Source organism: Periophthalmus magnuspinnatus, chromosome 7 (genome assembly GCF_009829125.3).
Source record: "Periophthalmus magnuspinnatus isolate fPerMag1 chromosome 7, fPerMag1.2.pri, whole genome shotgun sequence".
Classification (NCBI taxonomy): Eukaryota; Metazoa; Chordata; class Actinopteri; order Gobiiformes; family Gobiidae; genus Periophthalmus; species Periophthalmus magnuspinnatus.
In genome coordinates, this window is record NC_047132.1 from 2,754,886 (window position 1) to 2,780,184 (window position 25,299).

The following is a 25,299-nucleotide window of genomic DNA, read 5'->3' on the forward strand; positions in this document are numbered from 1 at the left end:
TTCTGTTGAAGCATGGTTGAAAAGCAATGTCTGACTTTCACTGGTTAAATTTCATAGAATGTTTATTATTACTTTTGTCAGATTCAAGTTATTTCTGTGACCATTGTGAGATTTTCTTTCATTAACTGAAGGGTACCAACAATTTTGTCCACGTGTCTAGTCTACTGGTTTTCCGACTTGACATGTTTAACTTGGAGATTATGTCATTTTGAGCTCTGGTCTCCGAGGGTGACCGGAACACAGCATTACCTGTGTATGTCATATCTGTTGCCCCTGTCCAACCAGGAAGTAAATTTATAAACTTCACTGAAATTACAAATTTAGAAAAAAACAAATCTAAATAAAATCTTATATATAATGACGTTAACTATGTTTTAGTGAAATGCATCGTCTCTTTAGTCATCTTATACAGTCATCGTATACACCGAATTAAAAACAAACCTGGTTGTGTTTTGTTTCATTCACAGATGTTTGAATAATCCTTTATTATTAGTCTGTCTACATCTCCAAAGCTCAAAATGTTCTGTTCCACCTTGTGATGTCATGCAGCGGTTCGCAGCTACCATGTTCCTTTTGTTCAGTAATTCAAATGTAAATGATTCTAGTGAAGATGTATGGTGTTTAAAAACACAGTGGAGCATTTCCTATATTACCACATGACATCACAAGGTGGAAAGTGGAAGTGTTTTCAAGTTGAGAGAAGAACTTAGCCTAAATACGCAGGATTTGTGTGTTAAACATGTCTGAATGCAACAAAACACAACTCCAGGTGTTTTTTAAATGACAAAACATTATAACAGATCAGAAAAAAGAGACATCCTAAAATAATTCATTTAGTAACAAATTCCAGATGCACATTACCACTTGGAAAACCCTTATATCAGAACACAACTCCTATGAAAGCAACTCATAACCTTCCAGTAGTCATAACAGCCTAGACTCAAACACACAAAAACTCGAACACTTCCTCCATCATTCTCTACTTTTTTATAAGTAAGTCACCATGCTAACAACACTTCTAAATGACAATTCAAGTTAAAAAATTAAATGTATTTAATTATTTATGTTTCTTGCTGTTAAATAAATTTGGAAAAGGGCATCTAAGCAACAACAATAATTACAAAACTAAAAAAAAAATCAAAAAAATCAATACCAGCAGAATAGGGCAAGCAGGGTCAGTGACTAGAGGTTGTACACCTCCAATCAACACCCCCAAAATCCTTTGTTTTTAATGCACTGCCAGTTTAGGGGACAGACCACGCACATGCCGGTCCAAAAAAATCTCTTTTTGTAACACAAGACTACCGTATACCTAGGACACATACAACATACATGGCAATACAGGAACGTACATGGCAATACAAGAAGTGCTCTGTGTTTTAAAACTCCATACACCCTCACTAGAATCACCACACATTTAAAATAAAATTAAAATAAAGCTACAATTGTCTGACAGCAAGACTGTACTGTTAATAACCATAATTCACCATATATCAAAACAAATCCAAAGATCAGCAGCTCTAATTTATCCTCATTCACCACTGCTACTGTGCTGACTCCACCCCTCCCATACATCTCTACTTCACACATGCGAAGAAAATGGCATTATTTTTCCTCATTATTCTTCTCATTTTTGTTGTCTTCCTTCTCTATTTCTCCCAGTTACACTGCACACACACACACACACACACACACACACACCCCCACACACACACACACACACACACACACACACACAACTTCACCTCACTGTATTTTGTACAGTATAATTCTTTATATCTATTCACTTGGTGATTGAAAATATTAAAAAAAGGCAGAGAAAGTGATGTTTCTGTAGAATGCTTGGAGGAGGACTGAGATGGTAGTGATGCCTGTGGTTCTGGGACCACTCTACTGACAGTCATGTGGATGTGTTTCAGTGTTCCCCAGTGCTCCAGAGAGGCCTGGTCTGCCTTGCCCCGGAGAGGACAGTGAGTACCCCACACCCACACACTCACATTCCCCCTTCTTCACACTGGGCTGCAGGCTGGAGCACTGCTCCACTGGTGTGCAGAAGATTTTTTGTTAGGCTTCTTTCTTATGGAGATAGTTAGCAAAAGTCAGCAAAGTCAAAATTGCACATTTTTGGGAGAAATTAACAAATACTGAGGCTGGAAAGTGTTTATTAAAATGCAGCCAAACTTTGAAGATACAGCTATTGTTTTAGCCTTTTTGAAACTTCTTCAGCCCACAGTGCAGCAGAAGATATCCAAGGACCACAAGCTGGTCCCAGGTCCCATGTGTTCCAGACACCTTTGGAAGGTAGTACTTCCAGTGGTCTGCTTTGGACCCCTAAAAGGGGGTTGTATGGATCGCTTTATGCAGTGGAAACGCTCAGGGTCTGCACCGTACTGCCCTGTACCAGACCTATGGAAATGAGGCTTATATTATTCAAACGTAAGCATGAATGACAGTCCATAAAATGGCTGATTTTAGATTTTCCTGTTCTTCTGTCTTTTTTTATTCTGGCGAGTCTCCCTGATGTTTCTTTCTCACATTCCTTTTCGTATTCTTTTTTTCAAATATGAAATGCCCTATGTTTACTGCATGATTTACATTGAATCTCGTATATTGCATTGTATTTTTGTTCTTGTGGGATTTTATCTTTAGGATGTACTAACACTTGGTGAAATTGTATGATTTGACTACCGTGCCATGTTACTGGTGTTGTTGGGAGCCCTGAAGGAGAGGGCTGGGCGTGCTGGTGGTGCAGCGTCTCCTGACTGTCCCTGTGTCCTGTAAAAACTTTGTCACGTGTTTGTTGTGTACCAGGGCTGTATCTGCTGCACTTTATCTGCCATTGTCTCTCTAATGTAGCCACCTTCATGGTTAACATTCCTCAGATACTTAGTACTGAGGCCTGTGCAGTATTATCTTAGACATAACAGATCATTATGGTAATGTTGAAATAATTAATTTTGAACATAAACTACAATGAGGCTGAAAGATTTAGTAAATCTTCTGACGTGTTGTAGATTTGCAGTTCATGTTTTTAGTCAGATTCATTTCAAAGTTCACGTTTTACACATGTCCAGGAGCAGTTGAGGGTAGACTGAAATCTGAACTGCTGATCGAATAAAAGAATCCCATGCATTTCAGAACATGTTTGAAGAAGCATGAACTACTGTGTTAGTAGTTTTTATACAGAATAAGACATGCTCTCTTTTAGTATTAACACATTTTTTCAATAAGAATAAATTGTAACAGCCATAAATAACCATTCACATTTAAATCACTTAAAAAAAAAAAGTATAGTGGGCCAATCAGGAGCGAGGTTGTTGAAAGTACAAATTCCTTTCTGTCCACACCACTGGTTTAGCAATGAGCCGTGATTGCGGTCTATCAAACCTGCTAACAGTAGATGGAGCCAACCTCGAGAATGAAAGGCTGATTGATTAATAATTAATAATTAAAAGGACAACCAAGGATCTTATAGAGTAGGTTAAAATTGATATTTTAAGGTCAGAATGATGAGCCTGACAGCAGCAGTTACTGAGACAGAGGGGCATTGAAGTCAGTTGGAACCAGACCTCAATAGAACAGATTCATACCCAGGTTTACCTTCTGTTTGGAACATCGTAGCGAACATGCCAACTATGCTTACTTATATATGCAGTGTATGCAAGCTCCACAAATCATTAAACTTTATATATATAAAGTTTTGTTTTACTTTATATATATAACTTAATAAAATGGAGCTGAAAGTTAGACATTAATAACTCAGGCTGGTCACCACCTCCTCCTCTGCATCTCAGGCCAAACTCAGAGCCATTCAATCAGGTTTGTTTATTTCAGTGGCACCTGGGAAAGTGAGGAGCTCATTGGTCTATAAATCTTTCATTTACAATTTAGAAACTTCTCTCATCTCAGACATATTGTGCATGTGTCTGCTATGATCTATGACACCTGTGAATCATTTATGTTATAATTTGCAAATATTCATCTAAAACAATGTCATAAAAGAAACAAGTCCTCTGACTTCCATGTTAGAAAACTGCAGTGCCCAATGGGAGCTGATGTCACTATAGATATCATCAAAACAAAGAACCATGATGTTGTTGGCACCTCTTATGGGTCACTGCACATCATAACTACACAACTCTGCAGAATCTTGCATTTATGACTGATTAAGAAAATAGAACTGGAAAATGAAGTTGGTACAGAGCAGTGGTTGTATGCCGGTGGCAGTGAAAATGGTAGTTGATTGGCAAAATAGTGTCTTGAAAATAAGCAATTAAATTGGAGCATTTGAAGTGATTGCACGAATCACTCCAAATCACTCCAACCATAGCATAAGAAGTAGATGTTTGCTTTTAAAGTAAGAACTTAGAACTTCATTCATTCAGTCTGCAGACATCCACAATGTTTTTCAGGCCCCTATGATATTTTTTCCTTGAAAGTAACCATATGTATGGATCATGCATGTCTTTGGCTGAGTGATTGACTTGTCAATCATGCTCATCTGAACTACTACAAACTACAGACTACTGATCTTTGTAAAGTATTGGAGAAGCGAGTATTACTGACTGACCATGCAGTCTTCAGTTTCACTTCATGTCAATTTCAGTTTGATTTAGAATCAGGAGTTTGCCTAACCAATGTCTTGTCTTGAATCATCTAAAAAGCTCCACCATTGATTGGCCAATGTAATATCAGATGACGTAATTATCAGCTGTCTTTAGTGATAGGAACAAATGAAATAGCACCTGCACAGTCAAACCAAACACTTCCTGAGGGAATACACAGATGTTACTATAGCAACAGAGCATTGGTCAGGTCAATGATGCGTTTGTTCTCAATGGGCTAATACATGTTCACAGTCACAAACTAGAGTCATTCAGTGGTCAGAAATACCACTACCTGGATTCAACTATGCAAATACATGAGATAACATCTTATGCGATAAGAACAGTGTATTCAATATTGTTCTATGTCAGCTGATGATCGCATGGAGGCTACTGGAGGTTTTCATACGAATGGGTATAAGGTGATATCTCTACACTTTTGTGATAAACCACATCACTCCATTCATTTTTGTGCAATACTTGAACCTCAACAAAGACATTTACAGGCACTTCTCTAATAGGTTACATTAAAGCAGACATATTGTGCTCTATATTTGTACTCCATGACACTCCTGTGGATTATTATAATATTTTGGACATTTTAAATTGCAATATTAATCTAAAACGACTTAATAAAAGAAACATGTCCACTGGCTTCCATGTTAGAAAACTGCGGTGCCAGTGGGCGCTGACATCACCATAAATGGCATCACAACAAAGAGCCGATAGTCAGATTTTTTGTGATTTGCACAAAAATGTCTATGCAATGCTGCCAAATCCTATGTACACTGATTAAGAAAATAAAATTACCACAGTAAATTAATCCAGAGCAGTGAGATTGTACTAGTGGCGGTGAAAGCGGGAGTTGATTGACATAATTGTGTCTTGAAAATAAGCCATTGCTTATGCTCAAACATGCACAAATCACTCCAAATACAACATCAGGTGAGTAAATGGTGAGGGGGAACTACTAGCAGAGTTGTAGCGACCTTAAGCCTGTGTCGCTTTGAGAGGAGTCCGGGTCCAGTCTCGATCTGACGCGCTGCTGTTTGGAAAAATGGAATGACTCACGAAGTGCGTTTTCTGGTGGTTTTATCAGTTGGTTTTATCAGTGTCTAAGCAGTTTACACATACAGAGATGTTGAATTGGAGGCCTACACAAAAAATGGTATGCTAACAAGCAAAAAACAAAGCAGTCAACGAAAAATACGGCTACCCGGCGTCTCCCCTCTCCACCTCCCAGACAGCAGGAAACCCGGTGCATTTGAATAGCCCAGCATATCACCCATGAACCCCGCCCCTTACACATTGCCATGGCAACCAAACACCCATATGGCTCCTACAAGAGTTAAAAGCTGTGAAAAGTTGATTTTGCATAATAGGTGTACCTTAAAGGGTCTGTACCTTATTTCAAACCATGAGTGTTTTCAACTATGTTTCAAAATAAACATGTTTCAGCTTGAACTGTTAACCCCACCCACTTCAACATTTCTGCTGCTTTGATATTGTACCATGACACAGAAACTACTGTCGGGGTAGAGTCCTGGAGCTGTTTCCTTATAGTTCTGCGATCCCTGCTATTGTTTGTTTTTTGTAACTCTTGAAAATGCAAAATGTCAGAATCATATATCTGGTTTCCCATAATTCTTAGGAACAGTGTGCCTGATTGGATAAAAACGGTGTCCCCCTCAGTAGCTTCTATAGTAAAATACTATGTGAGGGCTTCATTTTTTTTTTTTGTTATTTAGCAGCTTTTACCATACAATGCATGATGTAAAGAGCATTTATCTTGACAAGAATACATTTGAATCGGGTACAAGCCCTTTAAAATAAATATCAGATAATCCAAAGAAATAAAGATATAAATTTTTGTCACCATCGCCCATCCTTATTCAAGAAGATAATTAAACTGAGGCTTTGTGGTATACACGCTGCACACATTAGGGGACACAAATATTATAGGTTATGAGGGTTGTGACTAAAAAGGTTGAAAATTACTGGTCTAGTGAAACTTCCTCACAATAACCCACCCTAGCCTCATACCTGCTTAGACTTTAGAGAAGTCTTAACTGCTCATATGAAGACAATGGGAGGGGCTTAAAGTAAGTAATCCTGTGATTGACTACTTCTTGATTACTACTTCTTGGCTTTCCCAATCAGTATTGACCATTGCCCTCAGATATGTGGGTGTAAAGCTCTCATACAGTACATATAGGGGTATTATGCTCTTTTTTTTTTCTTTTCTTTTTTTTAAGCTTGTTTTACGTTGTTCCCTCATCAAAAACATGCCTGAAGAGCGATCTAACGATCTCTCCCTCAATTATGGTACAAAACTCGACTTTGACAAAGGTAAAAATGTAAGTGAAACTCATAAAACATGTTAATACATTGCTTTGGCCAAATACAGCATTTTTGAAAGAATAAAAGGTAATCTGGCAATCTAAATATGTTATATGTGAGCTGTTAATACCCCACAGAAGTAAAATGCCTCCTCGTAAACCTACATGCTGCAATGAATGGATACAGATGTGTATTTGTACCGAGAGAGGAGCTGTGCCTTCACTATCAGGCTGTGAACAGAGACTCTCTGTGGCGTGGACATTGAAACTGAAACTGAAACTGAATCTTAACCTAAACCCAAACCATATTTAACCCATATCTGAACTTTATGAACTTTACATCATGTTGATTATAAAGGATTTACTTCAGTCAGTATTTGGAATTTGTAAACCTTTTCCCCATTTAATGTTTCAAAATAGTTTTATAAGATTGACATTTTTATGACATTATGATCTCATTTAAATCTACATTTTTCCTTTCTTGGGAAACAATTTTTTAATCATATAGAAAGGCCAAAGATCAGCGCTCTTCAAAGGATCAAAAGGTATGCAGCCGATTGAAGAAACAACAAATATTTAAATTCGAGGCACTTTATTGTGGCTCAGGGACAAAACACGTTTGTGGTTGAAATGCCAGGCTTGAACCTGTGCTGCCTTAATCTACCATGCCTCATGTGAAAGCTCAGAACCTCCAGAATTCACTCACGGAGCTGCTGAGGCTGCACTAGCACTGAATGACTGCAGCTGCTGGGGTTTTGGTAGTGACACTTCAGATCAGAGAGAGTCCTTTTAGGTTTAAACTAACTAAAATTCATTGAAACCGGCAACCCAAATGAGAGACTGACCATTCTGCTTTCTGATTGGACGGTCATCTTGAAAACCAAAACTCCAAATTATAACCAGAAAAGACTTGCCCATCATGTCTAATGTTTTTTTGATTAAGAATACATAAGCAATGTAATTATTATCAGTATGCTCTATATTTAATTTTAACCTGTCTTCTATCTATGGATGCGTATAGACCAAGTTTATGAAATTTAAAATCTCATTCTTATATACTGTCCCTTTTAAGTGAGTGCCCATAGTACCAATATCCACCAATACCAGAGCAGAGACTGAAAATAACATTTATTTCCTTAAAACATAAATAACATATTTGAACAGTTCCATTATGCACGACAGCTTCATATAAATTAAAGTTCAATCATGAGACATTCAGTAAATAGTCATTAGCTTTAAGGTTCAACTACAATATGAGCTGTAATATCTTGAGACCGATCCACCAATTTCTTCTGGATCTGCACCAAAGCAAAAGACATCTGTCTAATGGGGGTTGCCTTAGACATCATCTCTCCCCCATCTATAACTCTATCCTCAGACCCAAAAAAAAGGAGAACAATAGCACGGTCGTTAAAGGTTGAATAGGGTAGTTTCAGCTGAAACTGGAGATAAAAGCTGTTTACAGTTTCAGTGTAGTTAGTCCCTCCCTTCAGATAGATATATGGCAGTGTCCACCAGCAATCTGACCAGAACTTGGATGAGCAGCGAAACGTCTTCACTCCTACAACAATCTGTCCAGTTGACAGATTTAACTTCGTCTTTTGCTATGGATCAGACCTGGACGACTGAGGGATTACACAGACATCTGCACTGAAATCGATACCAGAATTAGTGCATTCCTAATATTTTCTATTCAAGTCATTGGACAGAATCCCCTCCACCACCAGGCACCAGCTCCCCAAAGCCCCTCCCTCCCTCCTCCCTCTGCTCTGTCTCTCGGGAGGAGCCAGCTCTGCTCAGCTGCATCAGACACGGCTCTGCTCTCCTCTCAATGCAGCTTTTTGTGTTCGCCTCAGAATAAAAAAAAAAATGTGAGAAAGCTTCACTTCACGAAGGAGCCATGGCAGACGGGCCCAGAGTGAGCAGGCTGTGACTGGAAAGCGGGCTAATGCGGGGACAGCTAGCTAGCCACCAGCTGCTAAATTAATCCCACAGCAGAGCAGGCAGCCGAGAGGAGGGAGGCTGAGAGAGGAGAGGAGACGGGGGATGTAGCATCCACGCTCTCCGCTCCCAAGATCATGTGCTGAGCGAAGAGGACCACCGGAGCCTGCAGCCTGCCCCGGTGAGCCCCACACGCCCTGCCATCCTTCCCCCCTTCATCCATCCACCACCCTCCCTCCCATCCCAATCACTCTCACCTTCTTCCCGCCTGGAGGAGTCTGGATGCCGCGTCACCCTCTGCAGCCCTGTTAGCCCCGTTAGCGCTTTTAGCATGGAGGTGTGCTGTTGGCTAGCAGCTGCACCTGTGATTGTGCCTGTAGTTGCAGCCTGAAGGCCACACTCGGGGGAGACCGGAGAGCTGTAGCCTGCATGAAGGGACTGTTTGTGGGGTAGGATGGAGGACTGTATGGCGCTGTGTGGAGTGATGGAGGGATACAGTGTAGACAGTTTGACCTTCAGTACCGATGACACTAATCGGAGATAGAAGACAGCAGTAATGACAGTCTTATCTCAGACTTGGATTGGCATGTTGAGAAGAGAGATGTTACAGTAATATGTTTTGGTGAACTGTTATGAGAAGAAACATGATTATGGGATAAATGAAGCAAGATATAGTCAAAATGATAATGGCGATAATGATTAGGGTTAGATTATATGCTTTCAGAAACCAGAGTAGAGTTTACAACAACTACCATGCTGATGCACACTTCCTGAAAATAGGATATCAAAATGCTTTGTAATTAGATGTGGACAGCATGCAGCGGCCTTATTTTGACCTCAAGAGCTGCTTATACAACATATCTGTACTGGGGTAAGACCCATTTTAGTGGTTGGGAATTTAAAGCTAGGAGGTCCCAGGTTGGACTTCCAAGAGCCTGTGGAGTTTGCATGTTCTCCCCATTTTGGTTTCTTCTGGGTGTTCCAGTTTCCACTTCAGCCAAACAACACAGGTTGCAACACGGTTGCAGTGGATCATTGCCATGTCCTTGTATGTATTACAAATGAAGCCTCTTTACACAGGGAGAACACTCAGAAAAACTCACATGGCCCAGGAATAGAACACAGGACGTCGTTGTTGTGAAACCACTGTGCCCAGTGTATCAGCTATACAATCGTTAAATGGTACTTGCTAAAATTTTCACTGACCAAAGATATAAATTGTTAAAATGGAATTATCCACTGCTTGCTCGTGTGATGTGCAGCTAGACGGGGCGTTGTTGACTCTTTGTTGTGATGATATTTACAGCAATGTCAGCTACCATTAAGCACCATTGTTTTCTAATGCGGAAGTCAACGGATTTAGTAATTTTAGATGAATATTGCGATTTAACATATCCAGATTATAACAGAATGATCCATGGATATCATAGATTATAATTACAATGTAGACACAAGCACAATAGGGCTGCTTTAAGTTTTCTGACATCTTACTAAGGTCTCACAATCTTATAGAATTGATAACCTTATGAGGATGACAGGGACTACACTCATTTCTTTACAGTTAATGTGACTGCCAACCAGGTAGTACAAAGTGCTATGAGATTAAACAAATTGGTGCTCAGTAGTTCTGTTGTTTGGGTCCAGGGGCAGAACCAACTTTTGCTTGGAGATTTGAGTCCTACTACCAGCTTTGCTTACTGTCATTGAGCAAGACACTCACCATTGCCTTTATGAATGTGTCTGTGTCACTGTGTGATAGCTGAAGTGATTATAGGTATCGTCTGCCCCAGGTAGCTTGGACACCATAGAATCTTACCAAGTCCTAAAAGTGCTGTGTAACTCATGTGTCCAGTGATGGTGTGACCTCTCTGTTCTGACTGGACTCTGCACTATTAATAGAGGCTTGAGTAGAATCTAGTGTGTGCTGCAGTGCAGTCATGTCATTTGAGAACGTTTACAGTGGTTTATATCAGTGGGAGGATGCATCCTCAGACTGTGTGCTCAGGTCAGGACTGGTAAGGGGCTTATTGTTGCTAAACATTATTGCTCACAGCAAGCGGGTTCTGATTTTGATTCCTTGACTGCACAGTGCCTTTCTCAGTGGAGTGTCTGAGGTGAGGCATTTCAAGACTAGCCTTCTGTCTGATTGTACCACTTACCAAGTGTACCAAGCACTGAACTTTAGGGCTATGTATTGAACAATCTGTTAAGCAAATTAACTCATTAAACTTTGAGCCTGTGCTCTTACTGTTTTTAAAATGTACAGCAATCACAACTGAACCTGGTTTGCTTGTGCCTCAATCTGCAGATGGAGGACACATACAAGATTTTCATTCTCAGCCATGCCTCATGTGAAAGCTCAGAACCTCCAGAATTCACTCACTGAGCTGTACAGGCTGCACTAGCACTGAGTCATGATTGGCTGCAGGTACTGGGGTTTAGGTAGTGACCATTCAGATCAGAGAGAGGCATTTCAGGTTTAAACCAACTGGATTTCAGCGTTGAAACTGGCAACCCAAATAAGAGACTCATGTGGCAAAATTATAACATAAACAACTTGTCCATCATGTCCAATGTTTTTGTAATGAACAATTCTAATGCTGATTTATTTTTATCAGTAAAAGCTATATTTGATTTGGACAAGTCTACCTAGCATTTGGCGACACAGATTGGTAAATTTTTATGAAGTTTAAAATCAAAATCTTACATACAGTTCATTTTAAGGCCTATAGCTGATACTAAATCGTGCACATATTGGGTCTTTGTGTCTCTAAAGCATGACTCTGGTCTCCACATGTGTCCTCTGTGCTGGTGTGGGACAGTCACAGCAGCTCTTTGTGGAGTGCCACTGGTTCTGTCCAGTTTGTGTGTGTGTGTGTGTGTGTGAGGGCTAGTGGGGGTGTGTTGGGGTGTGTGTGTGTGTGTGTTTGGGGGCATTCACTCCAGTGTCTGTTTTCTTTTATTCACAGTTTAGGTTGATGCTCTGTGATCTCTATGTTTGTAGACAATTTAACAAACTGATCTCCCAGCCTTTATGTACTGTTAGTGCATCGTTAAAGTAAGTGGTACAGCATGGTTAACTGCATGATTGCATTTAAGACTTGCATTACAGGGCCTGTACCAGATTTTTCTCATGTATTTGAACAAAACAGGTCTTTCCCCCTTACAGAGCTATTGTATAAGCAGCTCTTGAGGTCAAAATAAGTCAGCTGTGCATCAGCATCTAATCATGGCGTTTATTCTATGATAATCAGGAAGTGCATGTTAGCTGGCTAGTTGCTTTTAGCTTTACCGTCATGGCAAAACTCTCTGGTCTGTTCTCTGAAAGTTATGAAAAGCATTTGTAAACTCATCCCGGTGAATATGGTTCCTCAGAAATTTCATGATTGACATTTCCATAGACCATAATGACATCATTTTGCATCACAATAAGTGTATAGTAACAGCTATGCCCTGCATTTCTCCCGTAACATCACAGTCACAACAGAACCTGGGAGGCCATTAGCTATCGGCACAGTTCATCATCACAAACTGGCTCTAAGCTAAAGTCAGGAGCTCATTCTGCTTTTTGATTGGATAAGAGGCTTAAAGGTGGTTTAGCTGATTTTTGCTCTTTAAAAAAAAAAAGAAAAACAGAACTTGTTCATACAACATGATACTTCATGCAACTCCTTGCTTGGTAAAGCTAACAACTACTAGCATGCTAACATGCATTTCCTGATTCTCGAAAAATAAAATGCTTCATACTTACATGCAGACAGTACACAGCTAATACAACATCTATGTTAAGAACCAAAACACAAAATGGATAAACAACTTTTCTCTGTAAACTGTGTTTGAACATGTGAATAAATCAACATTACAATTGATAAAAGCATTATTTGATTTTTATACTATACCTATGAGGACAAAGATACTGTTGACGTAATAGCCAAGAGGAGGGGTCTGGAACAAAACAAGGATCTGTGTGACCATCCATTCCTCCAGAGTACACTTCCTGTGACATCACCAGGCCACTCACAAAGATTAACAGCAATACAATACACAATTACATTTAGAATGGTGCAATCAGCTAATGATAAAGGCTGCTGTTATTTAGGCCAGTGGTTTTCTGGTACTCTGGTGCATGTACCAGTGGTGGCAGATGTGTGGTGCATGTACCAGTGGTGGTAGATGGGATTCTACGCTGTTAGTTAGAAGTCAAATTTTCAAGTTCCACTTTCTTTGGGCTCATCCTTCTCAAAAATGACAAACTGCAAACTAAATGTCTCATGTTCAGGTTGTTGTTTTCAATAGTTTATCTTTCAACATTTAATGCTACTATGACTTATTTATTTATTTATTTAAAGGACAATGTGCAGTTACATTAAAAGATGGCTGCATCAGATTTAGCATAATGCTACTTTCCATCTGTAGTCCTAAAAAACAACTAATATAACAGTTAAACAGCAATTAAAACAACAATTAACATGTACAATGTAAAAACAATACAGTACAGATCGGTGCAAGAATTCAAAAGTACAGATTATTCAATGTTCAACAGACTAATAAAACAAGTAATAAAGCAACAATAAAATAGTCAAATAGAAGTAAAACTGCAGCAGTTACTTAAAGTGCAGGGGGTCAGTATTATTTAAAGTGCAAGAGGTAAGTAAAGTGCCTCAGTATGTTTAAAGTGTGTCAGAAAAAACAATAGCAATAACAATAGCTACCAGATGTACCCACGAGGGTAGCATCCGGTAGCTATATATCCAACTGGTGTGGATACAGCAGTATAATAAGAGTCGTCTGATAGTCTGGATACCCGTCTGGTATTGTTAGTGAGCACAAGACTGGTGCTCTAAAAGCCAATCTTTGACGGCCTGTGAGAAGCTGTGAAAATCTGCCATGTTCTTTAAGTTGTCTGGGAGCCTGTTCCATTCTTTAATGGCTTTGTAGGAGAAGGCAGATTGGGAAAAAGCAGACTTTCTTTTGGGAACATTGCAGTCACCCCTTGAGACAGACCTTAGTGCTCTGTTAGTGAGTTGAGACTAATAATAAAGAACACTCTTTCTTTAGACAATAGAATGTGGCTTTCAGCATTAAATAATAGCACTGTTTTATATTACCTGTGGCCTTATATCTGTGTACTCCCTCAGCCGTATAGTAGTCCATGGGGAATACTAGCCCGTGTGGTCTTATAATTGTTCTGATACAGTTCAAGATCATTCTAAAGCTATTCAGGAATGGTTAGTTTCACTTGCTCAAATGAGTATCTAGTTTTGATACTACTTTTAGTATAAATTATCAATATTTTTGACAAACCTACTGTGAACCGAATCTACAACAAGTTTTAACCACAGTACTGCCCTGACCACCACAGTGCTGGCGTTATGTAATATATACGTACATGCAGGATTATGATGTAATGGGGAGAACCAAAGTGCTATCACATCATGTCATTTCTCTGAGATGATGAACTGCTCTACACTAATGACCACCAAACTGTCATATAAGCTTACCATAACCATGAAATGGAAACTGTTAGTGAAACTGCTATTATTGCATTATTATTATTGTTAATTGGGATGGCACAATACTAAAATTTAGACTTTAGAATATTTTGACCAAAATAATTGCTATTAACGATATTATCACAATAATTATTAAACCAAGGTTTACAGTTTTTAAAAGTCACTAAATCATCAATTACCATACAATTTGCTGGTATCTGAGTGATTATTGTTTTTTTTTTTTTTGCTGCAAGTGAAATTAACAATGGATGAGTAATAAATGTGTTTTGTATAGTCAGGAGTTATACAATTGACACATGAACCAACCTGAGAAAGCCACAAAAAAGGATATGATAAAGGACATGCTGGCATCGCAGCCATCAGCTGTGCAAAATGCTATTTAGTTAGCGGTAACCTAGCGATAGCAAAGTCAACACAAACACGTACCATCTATCATACAAATCCAAACTAACCCATACTACATTCAGTAGTTTATTTCAGATGGTATGTTACTGACGATGGATGTTTTCAGCTCAAGTTTGTCAAACAGTGCAGGATGGTTGTTTTACGAATGTGCTTGTAAGTTGCTCGTGTTTGCCCTCTGAGCCACAACTTTTTTCCTTCAGGCTCGGCAGATTGGTGGCTCTTCTTGTTGGTCTTGTTTTTCAAATTCATAATAATTTCACATATCAGACAGATGTGAGTGGATGTTGAGTGGAAGATAGAAATGTGTGGTGTCACCCGGATGCAGATCCACTGCCCACTAGCCATGAGCCACAGGCACAGAAGCTACCGAGTTTCATTGCTATGATCGAAGGATGGGTCAAATGCAGAGGACATTTTTCCTCATGCTATATTCAGACCACTGTGTCAGGGGCTTTGAGTTTACATGCAAAGTTTACAGGGGACGCGCATCTAGGCAAGCCAACATTTCTGCGCCGTGTTCATGTGGCACATTTGAGCGCCGATGCCACAGGTGTCAAATGTCAAAGCTCACAATTTTGACCTTTCTGCCAAATTTGCCATGTGTCAATGAGTTTCAAGCAAGTAACTATGGACTCAGACTTGAACTTTAACAGCCACATCAAATCAATAACATCTGCAGCTTTTTACCACCTAAAAACATTGCAAAAATCAAATGTATACTGTCAAAGAGACTGACTTAGAGAGACTTATCCGTGCATTTGTCTCCAGTAGGTTAGACTACTGAAACGGCCTGCTCACTGGCCTCTCCAAACGAGCCTTAACACAGCTGCAGTACATCCAGAACGCTGCTGCTCAGGTCCTGACTAGAACCAGGAAATACGAGCACATAAGTCCTGTGCTCAGGTCTCTGCACTGGCTTCCTGTAGCTCAAAGAATAGACTTTAAAGCAGCTCTGCTTGTGTATAAGTCTCTCCATGGCCTAGGTCCAAAGTACATCTCCGACATGTTAGTGCCATATGAATCATCTCGCAATTTGAGGACTTCAGGGGCCTCCTGCTGGTGCCCAGAGTCAGGACTAAACATGGGGAATCAGCGTTTCAGTTTTATGCAGCTAAAACTTGGAACAGTCTTCCTGAAGATGTGAGACAGGCCTCTACTTTGACAATGTTTAAATCCAGGCTCAAAACGGTTCTGTTTAGCTGTGCATACGACTGAAAGGTTTTTATTCTGCACTCTTCTCCTTTAATGGTAATTTTATGATGACAAAAGAAACATGGACTGACGGACTTTTATTAGACATAGTAAAGTGACAGGAAAGTATTTGAGAAGTGACAAGAAAGTTTTTTGTAAAGTAATGGGAAAGTTCTTAAACTGAGCAAGACAGTGTTTAAAGAGTGCGAGAGAGAGTTTTTAAAGGGTGCAAGCGAGTGGGTGAGAGAGTTGCAGATTGGGTGATTATTTATGTTTTGATTTGTGTGATTTTAATGTATTTCTTATTCTGTAAAGCACTTTGAATTACCTTGTGTACGAATTGTGCTATACAAATAAACTTGCCTTGCCTTGCCTTGCCATATGACCCTTAAATGCAAACGTTTCCAACAAGATGCCTGACAAGATGGCCTGATTTTGACATGGCATGGTGCACTTGGCATCACAATATAATATCGCCTTCAAATACATTCACAACATTTTAGATATTTACATTATAAGGATTAATATGAGACAACGACAGAAAGGAGAAGAGAGTGAGTGGGACAAAATAAAAATAGCTTTTAGTAATCAAATGAAATTACCAGTGCCATTTAAAAAAACAAAACAAAAACAAAAAACTGAATTTCTTCCTACAAAGTCTTGCATCTGCTCTAAACCACATGCTTTTATTGATCAATCAATGAAGCAATATCACTTTATGTGTTCCTGAGGGGCAGTTTAAGCACATTGAAGCAGTAAAATGCATTAATAATAGAAAAGCTCAAACAAAAGTCCAACTAGAGGCATTTGGTGTGTTTTGGATGCCACTGAGTGAACTCGGTATCATAGAGAATCTTTACATGTAGGACATTAAAAAAGTACATGTTCATGGTTTCAGTCCTAAATCAGATGTTTTACATTTGTCATAAAAAGACTGCCGTGCCAAACATCACTGTTTGTATATATTGTGATACAGCACACATACACATACACATTTTCCAGTAGCACACTGAATTAGTATGACACTTTCAACATGACTTTCAGTCCCTGAGCCAGACCCCTCCGCCACCATTATTATTTTTAATTAGTATCGTTAGTATATTCCTTGGGCTATTACATGAATTGCATAAACCCTTATGTTATATTGCTCTAATCCCCATTATATGGGTATTTTGCATTCCAACCTTCATTACTATGTGGCACTGTTTATGACTGAAGCACCACTTTTCACTCACTCACAGAATTCCATCTGAAGCTCGATCCAAACGGGGCAGAGTTGAAATAGAAGACTCCAAACCCGTTATCCATGACATAATAAGAGTAAGAAAAAGGCAGGTTGGAAGGGGTGGTTCTCGGACGTTTCATTTTACAGTCTACATTTTGACATTTTGTTGTTGGTTTCACATTTTGCAGACTTTTTTCCTGATCATTCTGAAACCCATGGATAGGAAAATGGAAACTTGTCTGAGTCGTTATGCCATCACATATATTAGAATGGATTATTTCAGAATCTCCATCATTTTGTGATATTGTTCTATCATGTTGTACTGAGTTGTAACATGTCATTCAATTCTCTGACCTCTTAGCTTTTAGCACTGTAATCTAAGGCCAGCAAAGTTTGTTCTAAATGATAGTGGACCAATGAGCTCCTCTGCTTCCCATGTGTGACTGAAATAAACAAACCTGATTGGATGGCTCTGTCTGACTTTGGTTTGATACACATAGGAGGAGGTGGTGACCAGACTGAGAGATCTTCTCTAGAAAATATAGAGAGAACCAGCCTGGATCCCAGCCTATACTGCAGGACCCAGGTGAAGTGATAATGTTACTGGAGGTCTAGCTTAGTACTGGTGGTGACACATGTTTTGGAAAAGCACTGTGACTCTTCCTGGAGAGGCAGGGTTTCTGGTATCTAAACACAGTAATGTCCAATTAGTGAAGTGCTGGGTTTCAGATGACATCACAACATTCTACTGGCCAGTAATATTTAAGACAGAGGGGTATAGCTAAAATGAATATTGTTAATGAGGTGGCCCAGCCCAGTAGGACTGAAGGATGGGTCAAGTGCAGAGAACAAATTTCCCCACGGGGACAATAAAGTGTACCTTAACCTTAAAGGTATTATGCAAAATAAAATTGATTCTTGTGAGCTTTAAGCCACATTAGAATGTTACCTCCTCAAAAACATACCTGGAGTTGTGTTTATTATTAGTCTATTTATTTACTCCAAAACTCAAAATGTTCTGTTCTACCTAGTGATGTCATGTAGTGATAGTTTTCAAGTTAACAGTTACCTTTCGTTCAGTAGAGATTTGCAAATGATTCGAATGATTCTAGTGAAGGTGTATGGAGTTTTAAAAACACATTGGAGCATTCCCTGTACATGACAACAAGGTGGAGTAGTGTTTTCTGTTTGAACAGTAACAGAAATCATAGTACTTTCTTTTGTATTACCATGTGGCCTTATATCTGTGTAATCCGTCAGTTGTCCAGGCAGGTTCCATAGTGGTCCATGTGTGTATACTACTCTATGTGTCTTATACTTGTTCTGATACAGCTCACGATCATTCTAAAGCTATTCAGGAAAGGTTAATTTCTGTCCTGTGAATCTGACTTTTCAGTATGTTCAGATTAGTATCCAGTTTCTTTACCAGTTTTAGTATCAGTAAGTATCTAGAGCCCATATTTGACCCTGACCAGCCTGGCAGACCTGAGAGACCGGGTAGCTCTCTGTACCAGTGTTTAGAGTGAGAACACCCAGGTAGAGCAGGCCCTTATGAAACAGACTGTGTCACTCTCAGGACAATGGCACCATACACACAATTGTTCTGGAGCTATTTTAATAAGAAACATTGCGCCCAAAGAGAGGGACTGGCTATATGGCGATGGTGTCTTGGTTGACCAAAATGTTTTTTTCTTGTTGCGAGTTAACTAAAGATTTTGTATTTTTCTGTATTTATATACAAAAAGACATTAAACTCATGATTCAAGGTGCTTTATGTAAATGCATTGTTTTGTAGCACTTTTTTCTGCATAAATGATTGTTTTTGCATGAACTTTCATACAGGTGTAGTCTTGTGAGTGCAGTTTGGGTCAGATACACAGAGATACACACTGGCTTTGAGAGCTTTTGCCACACCCTGTTTTTAGTCAGCTAATCAACTGGCACGACGTCTTTTTTTTAGTTGACTACAGCTCTACAAATGTTCCTCCTTAGATCCATCTCTACCTTTTTTCCTAAAACAAAATAAAAACTTTTAGTATAGATTTTCACGATATGAACAAATGTAATTACCAGGGCCTTAAAAAAACAACAAAAAAAACACAATTTTTTCCTACAAAGTCTTGCTCTAAACCTTCTAAGCCAGGGGTGTCCAAACTTTTTGCAAAGAGGGCCAGATTTGGTGAGGTGAAAATGTGTGGGGGCCTGATCATTCTTTGAACCATTAATATTAAATGCAAATGAACTATTTCATTATTTTTTACTTTTTATTGCAAATGGCTTTTACCTTTCAAAAATGAAATGAATGATACGCAGATTATAAATATGAAAAAGTGAACATTTAAATTGTGGTTTTGATAATCACAATAAAATAAATTCACTGTGATTTTAGAACGTATTCACCTCAGAAGGCAACAAATAACTACACTAATGTGAAGCTGAAACTGAGATCTGGACTGTGGTAAATAGACTGGTCTGGCTCAAAGACAGTAGTTTTGAGGCGCAAAACGTCACCAAAACGTAACGCAGGTGAGAGTGAGAATGTCTTCTCACACAAATATGTTGAAACAAACAAACTCAGCATTTTCTTAGCTAAGGTTTAAATCTCTTTAAACCTGTTCATCCAGTTGATGATAAAAGTCAATGAGAGCAGCCGTGGAGCACGGCCTCGGAGCTCAGCCTCGGAGCGCAGTCTCAGAGGACAGCTCGGATCTGCTGCCATCTATTGGTGAAATATAATATTGCTTGTACATGTGTATTTTACACTGGGCAACAGTTCTGATGGACCACACATAATCATTTTTATTCCAGAGGCTGCGGGCCAGTGGAAATTTCTACACGGGCCGCAATTGGCCCCCGGGCCGGACTTTGGTTGTGCCTCTTCTACACTTTCATCAATCAATCAGTATTACTTTATTTGTTCCTGAGGGTCAGTTTAAACACACTGAGCAGTAAAATATAATAATAATAGAAAAGCTCAAACAAAAGTCTCAACAGGTAGGGTCATCAAATCCAGTGTCAGGGCAGTTTGAGAGGTGCAATTGCCCTCAGGACAAACGTGTCCCTCCTTTGTGTCCTGCAGCATCACAGCAGTGTTTCCTCTATAACATCTTCTTTGATGTAGAAATCTTGTTGCATTGTTGTAAAAAGTCTGTAGCTTTTCAGAGCTAGCTGGTTAGCATAGCTGGCTCCACGCAGGGTCGCCATGGATAAAGGAAAAAATAATTGCTCAAATCACACAATCCAATAGCCCTTAATTTATGTACTGTAAATGTTTTGTTCCACCTGCTGATGTCATGAGGTGGTGTCCTTCTTTTCCACCTGATTATTTTTGAGCTGAAAATGCCTCCAAAGCATTTCATCAGCTGAATGTGCCTTATGTGATTCACTCCAGTCCATGTCCTTTTCCTGCAACAACAGCCTTATGTATGTATAAATAGAGGTGGGTAAAGAGCCAAAATTTTTACTTGAGTAAGATGTAAGTGTTTCTATAAAAACACTCAAGTAGAAGTAAAGGTTGTGACATCAATAATTACATTCTCATCACAAGTAACATTCTGAAATGTACAAACATTACTCAAGTAAATGTAAATGGGATAAACCTTTTATACAGTGTTTTCCATGCATTATTATCCACGGATATTAAAGATAAATGCACTGTTCAGGACCTTAAGGGAAGCCTTGTCTTCTGCACATGTGAACAGTGCCAGTGTCTCATGTTTGAAGGCTTCGCTGATAAAACACACTTTTATGTTGGAGTAGAGTCAGACTCAGTGTGAAAGAATGCTGAAAATGCTTACACAGCCTCCCAGTGTCCACAGCCAGCTGATATACACCAAGACAGAGGAGCAGGGGGAAGTGGAGATGAAGAAGGAGCAGCAGGGGGAGGAGCAGGAGGAGTAGAGAAGAGGGGGTCAAACACAGAGGATGAATTTCCCTCATGAGGGATCAATAAAGTATACCTTATCTTACATTTCAGCACATTTCTATTGGATTGACATAATATTTGAATGTTGTTACCAATGTGCCAAACCTCCAATGCATGCATTAAACGTGTCTGTCTCCATGGAGACAAGCAGGTGATACCACCAGGACAATTTACTGGTTAGATCTGTGGATTGGCAGAGAATGCATGTTTTTAAAGGTATTGTTTAATGTGGAACATTCAGACAGAGCAATAACAGAGAAGAGGTACACAGAGCACTATTCAAGTTCACTCATGAGAGTGAGCAGCAGAGGGTGCGCTTGCTCTGTATGTCAGTTTCACTTCACCTGCTGCTCCTCTAAGAAAAGGCTCTGTGTTCTGCATCTGTTCAGGCAGATGGTGCTTTAAATAATCCTAATCATGTTTTCATGTTTGTGAAAGCGCTGTGTATGAGACCGCTGTACAGTATATGAGAACAGTGTGATAGCAATGACGGTGACACTGTGCTCTGGCCTCTGTGAAGAGGACCTCTCCTGCTCCACAGGGAGCTCAGCTTATGCTCCAGTAGCTGCACCACTGCTAAAAATAGAAACGCTCGTTACAGTGGAGCTCAGACAGTGGTGCAGAGCAGAGGGCTCTCTCTAGTAAAAAAGGACACACTACTGTTCAGGGAGACAACACAGTAAAGCAGCCATCCTCAGTCAGAAGAATTGACCCTGAAGAAGTTCAAAGTTGGAACTCTGATCTTGTTGTATAGTTCCTGACATTACTGCCTACTGATCTGCTGACCACTGTGCATTGTGTATGTGCAGAGTCCATCTACCGGCGTGGAGCTCGGAGATGGAGGAAACTGTACCACGTGCATGGACATCTCTTCCAGGCCAAGCGCTTTAACAGGGTGAGCCACTGACCGCATCACTGACCTCTCTTCACTAGCACGCAATGACCTCTGTCCATGAGTGCCTTGTAACCATTCAGCTACATACTCAGATATGATACAGCCATGTTACTACTAACCTTTGGATTCAAACACCTTAAATCTAATACTAAACATTATCAATTAGTAATTAGCAATTAGGGTAACCCAGGACTAACCCAGAACTAACCCAGAACTAACCCAGGACTAACCCAGGACTAACCCAGGACTAACATAGGACTAACCCAGGACTAACCCAGGACTAAACCCAGAGCTAGGACTAAACCAGGACTAAACCAGTTCTAACTCGGGGCTAACCTATGGTTAAACAAAGTCTAATTCGGGACAAACAAAGGGCTAGGCTAGTGCAGGGATCAACCAGGGCTAACCTAGGGCTAAACCAGCACTAAATCAGGACTAAACCTGATCTCACCCAGGACTAAACAAGGACTAAACCCGATCTCACCCAGGACTCGACTTCGGTGCACACAGCGATTCAGGGTTAGTGCAACATTATTATCGCCCTGAAGTGGCAACAACACAATTTGTCCACCTCAGACAGTTCTTACTCACTGTTCACTGTCCTAATTCAAATAAAAAATAAAGGAACAAACCAGTAAGCAATAAGTATTTCAACCGTGATATGTGAGTACTTAAAGCCATCATCTCTGCACTAGCTCACAAGCTCAAGTGTGCTGATTATCATCCTGTCTGTACAGAGGGAGGCATAATGACACACAGGGCTAAATTAAGAGCACAACACAGAGTACCACACAGGGAGTACCTCGCTGGGAGTACCTCACTGGGAGTAGCTCACTGGGAGTAGCTCACTGGGAGTAGCTCACTGGGAGTATCACACTGGGAGTACCACACTGGGAGTACCACACTGACAGTACCACACACAGATGTTTATATCTCCCTCCCCTGTGATGTTGTGGGTGTCTGTCCCTGAGAACCTGCGTTGTTGTTGAGAGTATTTATGAACTTATGTTGTGAAGAGGTCCTGACCTGTCCTGTGTGTGCCTTCTGTTTCAGAAGGCTCCGTGTGCCCACTGCGCTGAGAGGATATGGGGGCTGACCGCTCAGGGCTACAAGTGTATCAGCTGCAGACTGCTACTGCATAAGCGCTGCCACCGACTCTACTCCCAGACCTGCCCTGGGCGCATGGTGAGTACCCGCATCTAGAAGCACCGCCTGAGTATTACACGGAGAGTACCACATACAGTATAACAAAGAGAGTACTACATCAAGAGAATATTACATCGAGAGTACCACATCAAGAGTAGCTCACATAATAAAATATAAGTTACAAAAAAAAAAGAGTAGCTTACAGACTACAGCACGGAGTAATACACAGAGAGTGCCTCAAAGAGAGCACTACAAAAAATTGTTCCACTAGTTTACTTGGGATTAGATCGGCTTGGTCTGAAAGTGTTTCCACCGTCCTAAGTGAACCCTATTGGCCTGTTTTAAGGGTCCCCCCTCAGATGGCCTTTTCTTCAGCTCCAAGTATGCTTAACGTATGGAGGTGCTACACATCACAGTGAGATGTTTGGATAAGTGAACAAATACAAAAAGCAGATATAAAGAGAAAATCCTAATTTCTCACCAAACACTGACTTTATCTTGTGATGAACTGTCATGCTGCCATATTTTCAACCAACATGCTTAGTAAAACAAAGCTAGTGTATGTTGGCAACAGCGGTTTCCTGTTTATTGGTTCACTGCAGTCTCTCCAAGATCGAAAAAGTTATATTTCCAGTGCATAAGATTACAATACACAATTTTGTTAATTGCTGAGATAGGCCTTATGATAGAACAGTATATGATAATACATAATTCAGGTACGATTTACATTTTATTTATTAAGTTGACCTCATGGAAAGTAACTCACAGAGTGTTCCTTATATAAAGTACCTCTGTGATTATGTGTCTGCACCTGTGTCCTTAATAAAGATTAAATAAAATGAAAATACATCACAGAATACCACACAGAGAGTACCTTATTGAAATGACCTTAAAGACAGTACCACACAGTCTCCACAGGCATTTGACACATTTGCTTGTCCCATAACAGCTCTCCTCTCCCAAACCTCCTCCACATGACACAAAGGTACTCTTGATTGAATAATCAATGTGAAATGAGTGCATTATTGACCAGTATGTGACAGGCACAGGGGCTGGATCTGAGAGACAGCTCAGGACCCCTGAGCTCTTACTAGCCTCACACTTCCACACAGCTCCAAAGACCTCCACACCCCTCCACACCTCAACACCGCTCCACACACATCCACCCACCTCCACACACCACCACACACATTCACACACATCCACACATCTCCACACATTGTTGAATGTGTTCCTCCAGGATCCAGGCATGCCCTCTCCTGCAGACTCCAGGGCCGAGGAGGTGGACATCCCCCCGGAGCACATGGATGGTAGAGATGGAAGTAAGTCAGAAGCTCAGGCTGATGATTGTGTATGGAGTAAACAGGAATGATAGGAATGATTATTAGAGGTGGGTAGTACTCAATTACATTTACTGAGTTAAATTTTCTTGTGTAACTTTTCAAAGAAATGGTACTATTCAGAACAGTTTTCAGACCACATACCTTTACTCATACTTGAGTAATCAATTGTGAAACAGTACTGTTACTTGAGTAAAGGTTGTGGTTGCTCTTCCCACTGTGAGTAAGTCTACAAGTGACAAAAGCTTTATGTTGACGATATGAAATGATTTGAACATTTGTGTTTCTTGCACCGCTCCTTCAGATATGTTTTAGTTTGTTTAGTTTAGTTTGAAAATCCCGGATTTTGCATATTTAATGTTTTGTCCTTAGTATTAAATCAACTTCATGTTACATCCTGACAGTTACTAATCTGTGTTTTAAAGAACATATATTGCATTCCTTTCTGCTAATTCAATATCAATGGTCACATTTATACAGCACTTTTCTACCTTCAAGGCACTCAAAACGCTTTACATCAAGGAACCACTCACACATTCATACAACAGCATACACTGGGCATGAAGTGGGTTATTAAGTGTCTTGCCCCAGGGCCCAATGGCAGGATTCATCTGTGGGCCAGTAAATCTGACTGCTCTACCAACGGTGTTGCTGCCATATAAACTATTACTTTTTAAATTGCAACATTTATCAAAATAAACTAAAAGTAACAAGTCCGCTGACAACAGCTTGTTTGGCTAATAGCACTGTATAAGTACTGATAAACTTGACTCAT

The 25,299-nt window shown here is 39.9% G+C and overlaps 1 protein-coding gene across 3 annotated transcripts in view; it reads left to right on the top strand.

Annotated features, from left to right (window-relative positions):
• The window catches only part of LOC117373556 (protein kinase C iota type), a 55,550-nt gene that overhangs the window by 8,922 nt on the left and 21,329 nt on the right, over nt 1-25,299 (top strand). For 2 of the 3 annotated variants that reach the window (XR_008648739.1, XM_033969612.2), the window contains exons 4-7: nt 1,920-1,970; nt 21,953-22,038; nt 23,092-23,223; nt 24,425-24,506. Coding sequence is in view for 2 of the 3 variants with exons in the window: in XM_033969612.2 (XP_033825503.1) it covers nt 1,920-1,970; nt 21,953-22,038; nt 23,092-23,223; nt 24,425-24,506 (351 nt within the window). In the remaining variant the exon portion in view is untranslated. The remainder of the gene's footprint in view (nt 1-1,919; nt 1,971-21,952; nt 22,039-23,091; nt 23,224-24,424; nt 24,507-25,299) is intronic. The other variant, XM_055223077.1, reaches the window with a different exon arrangement.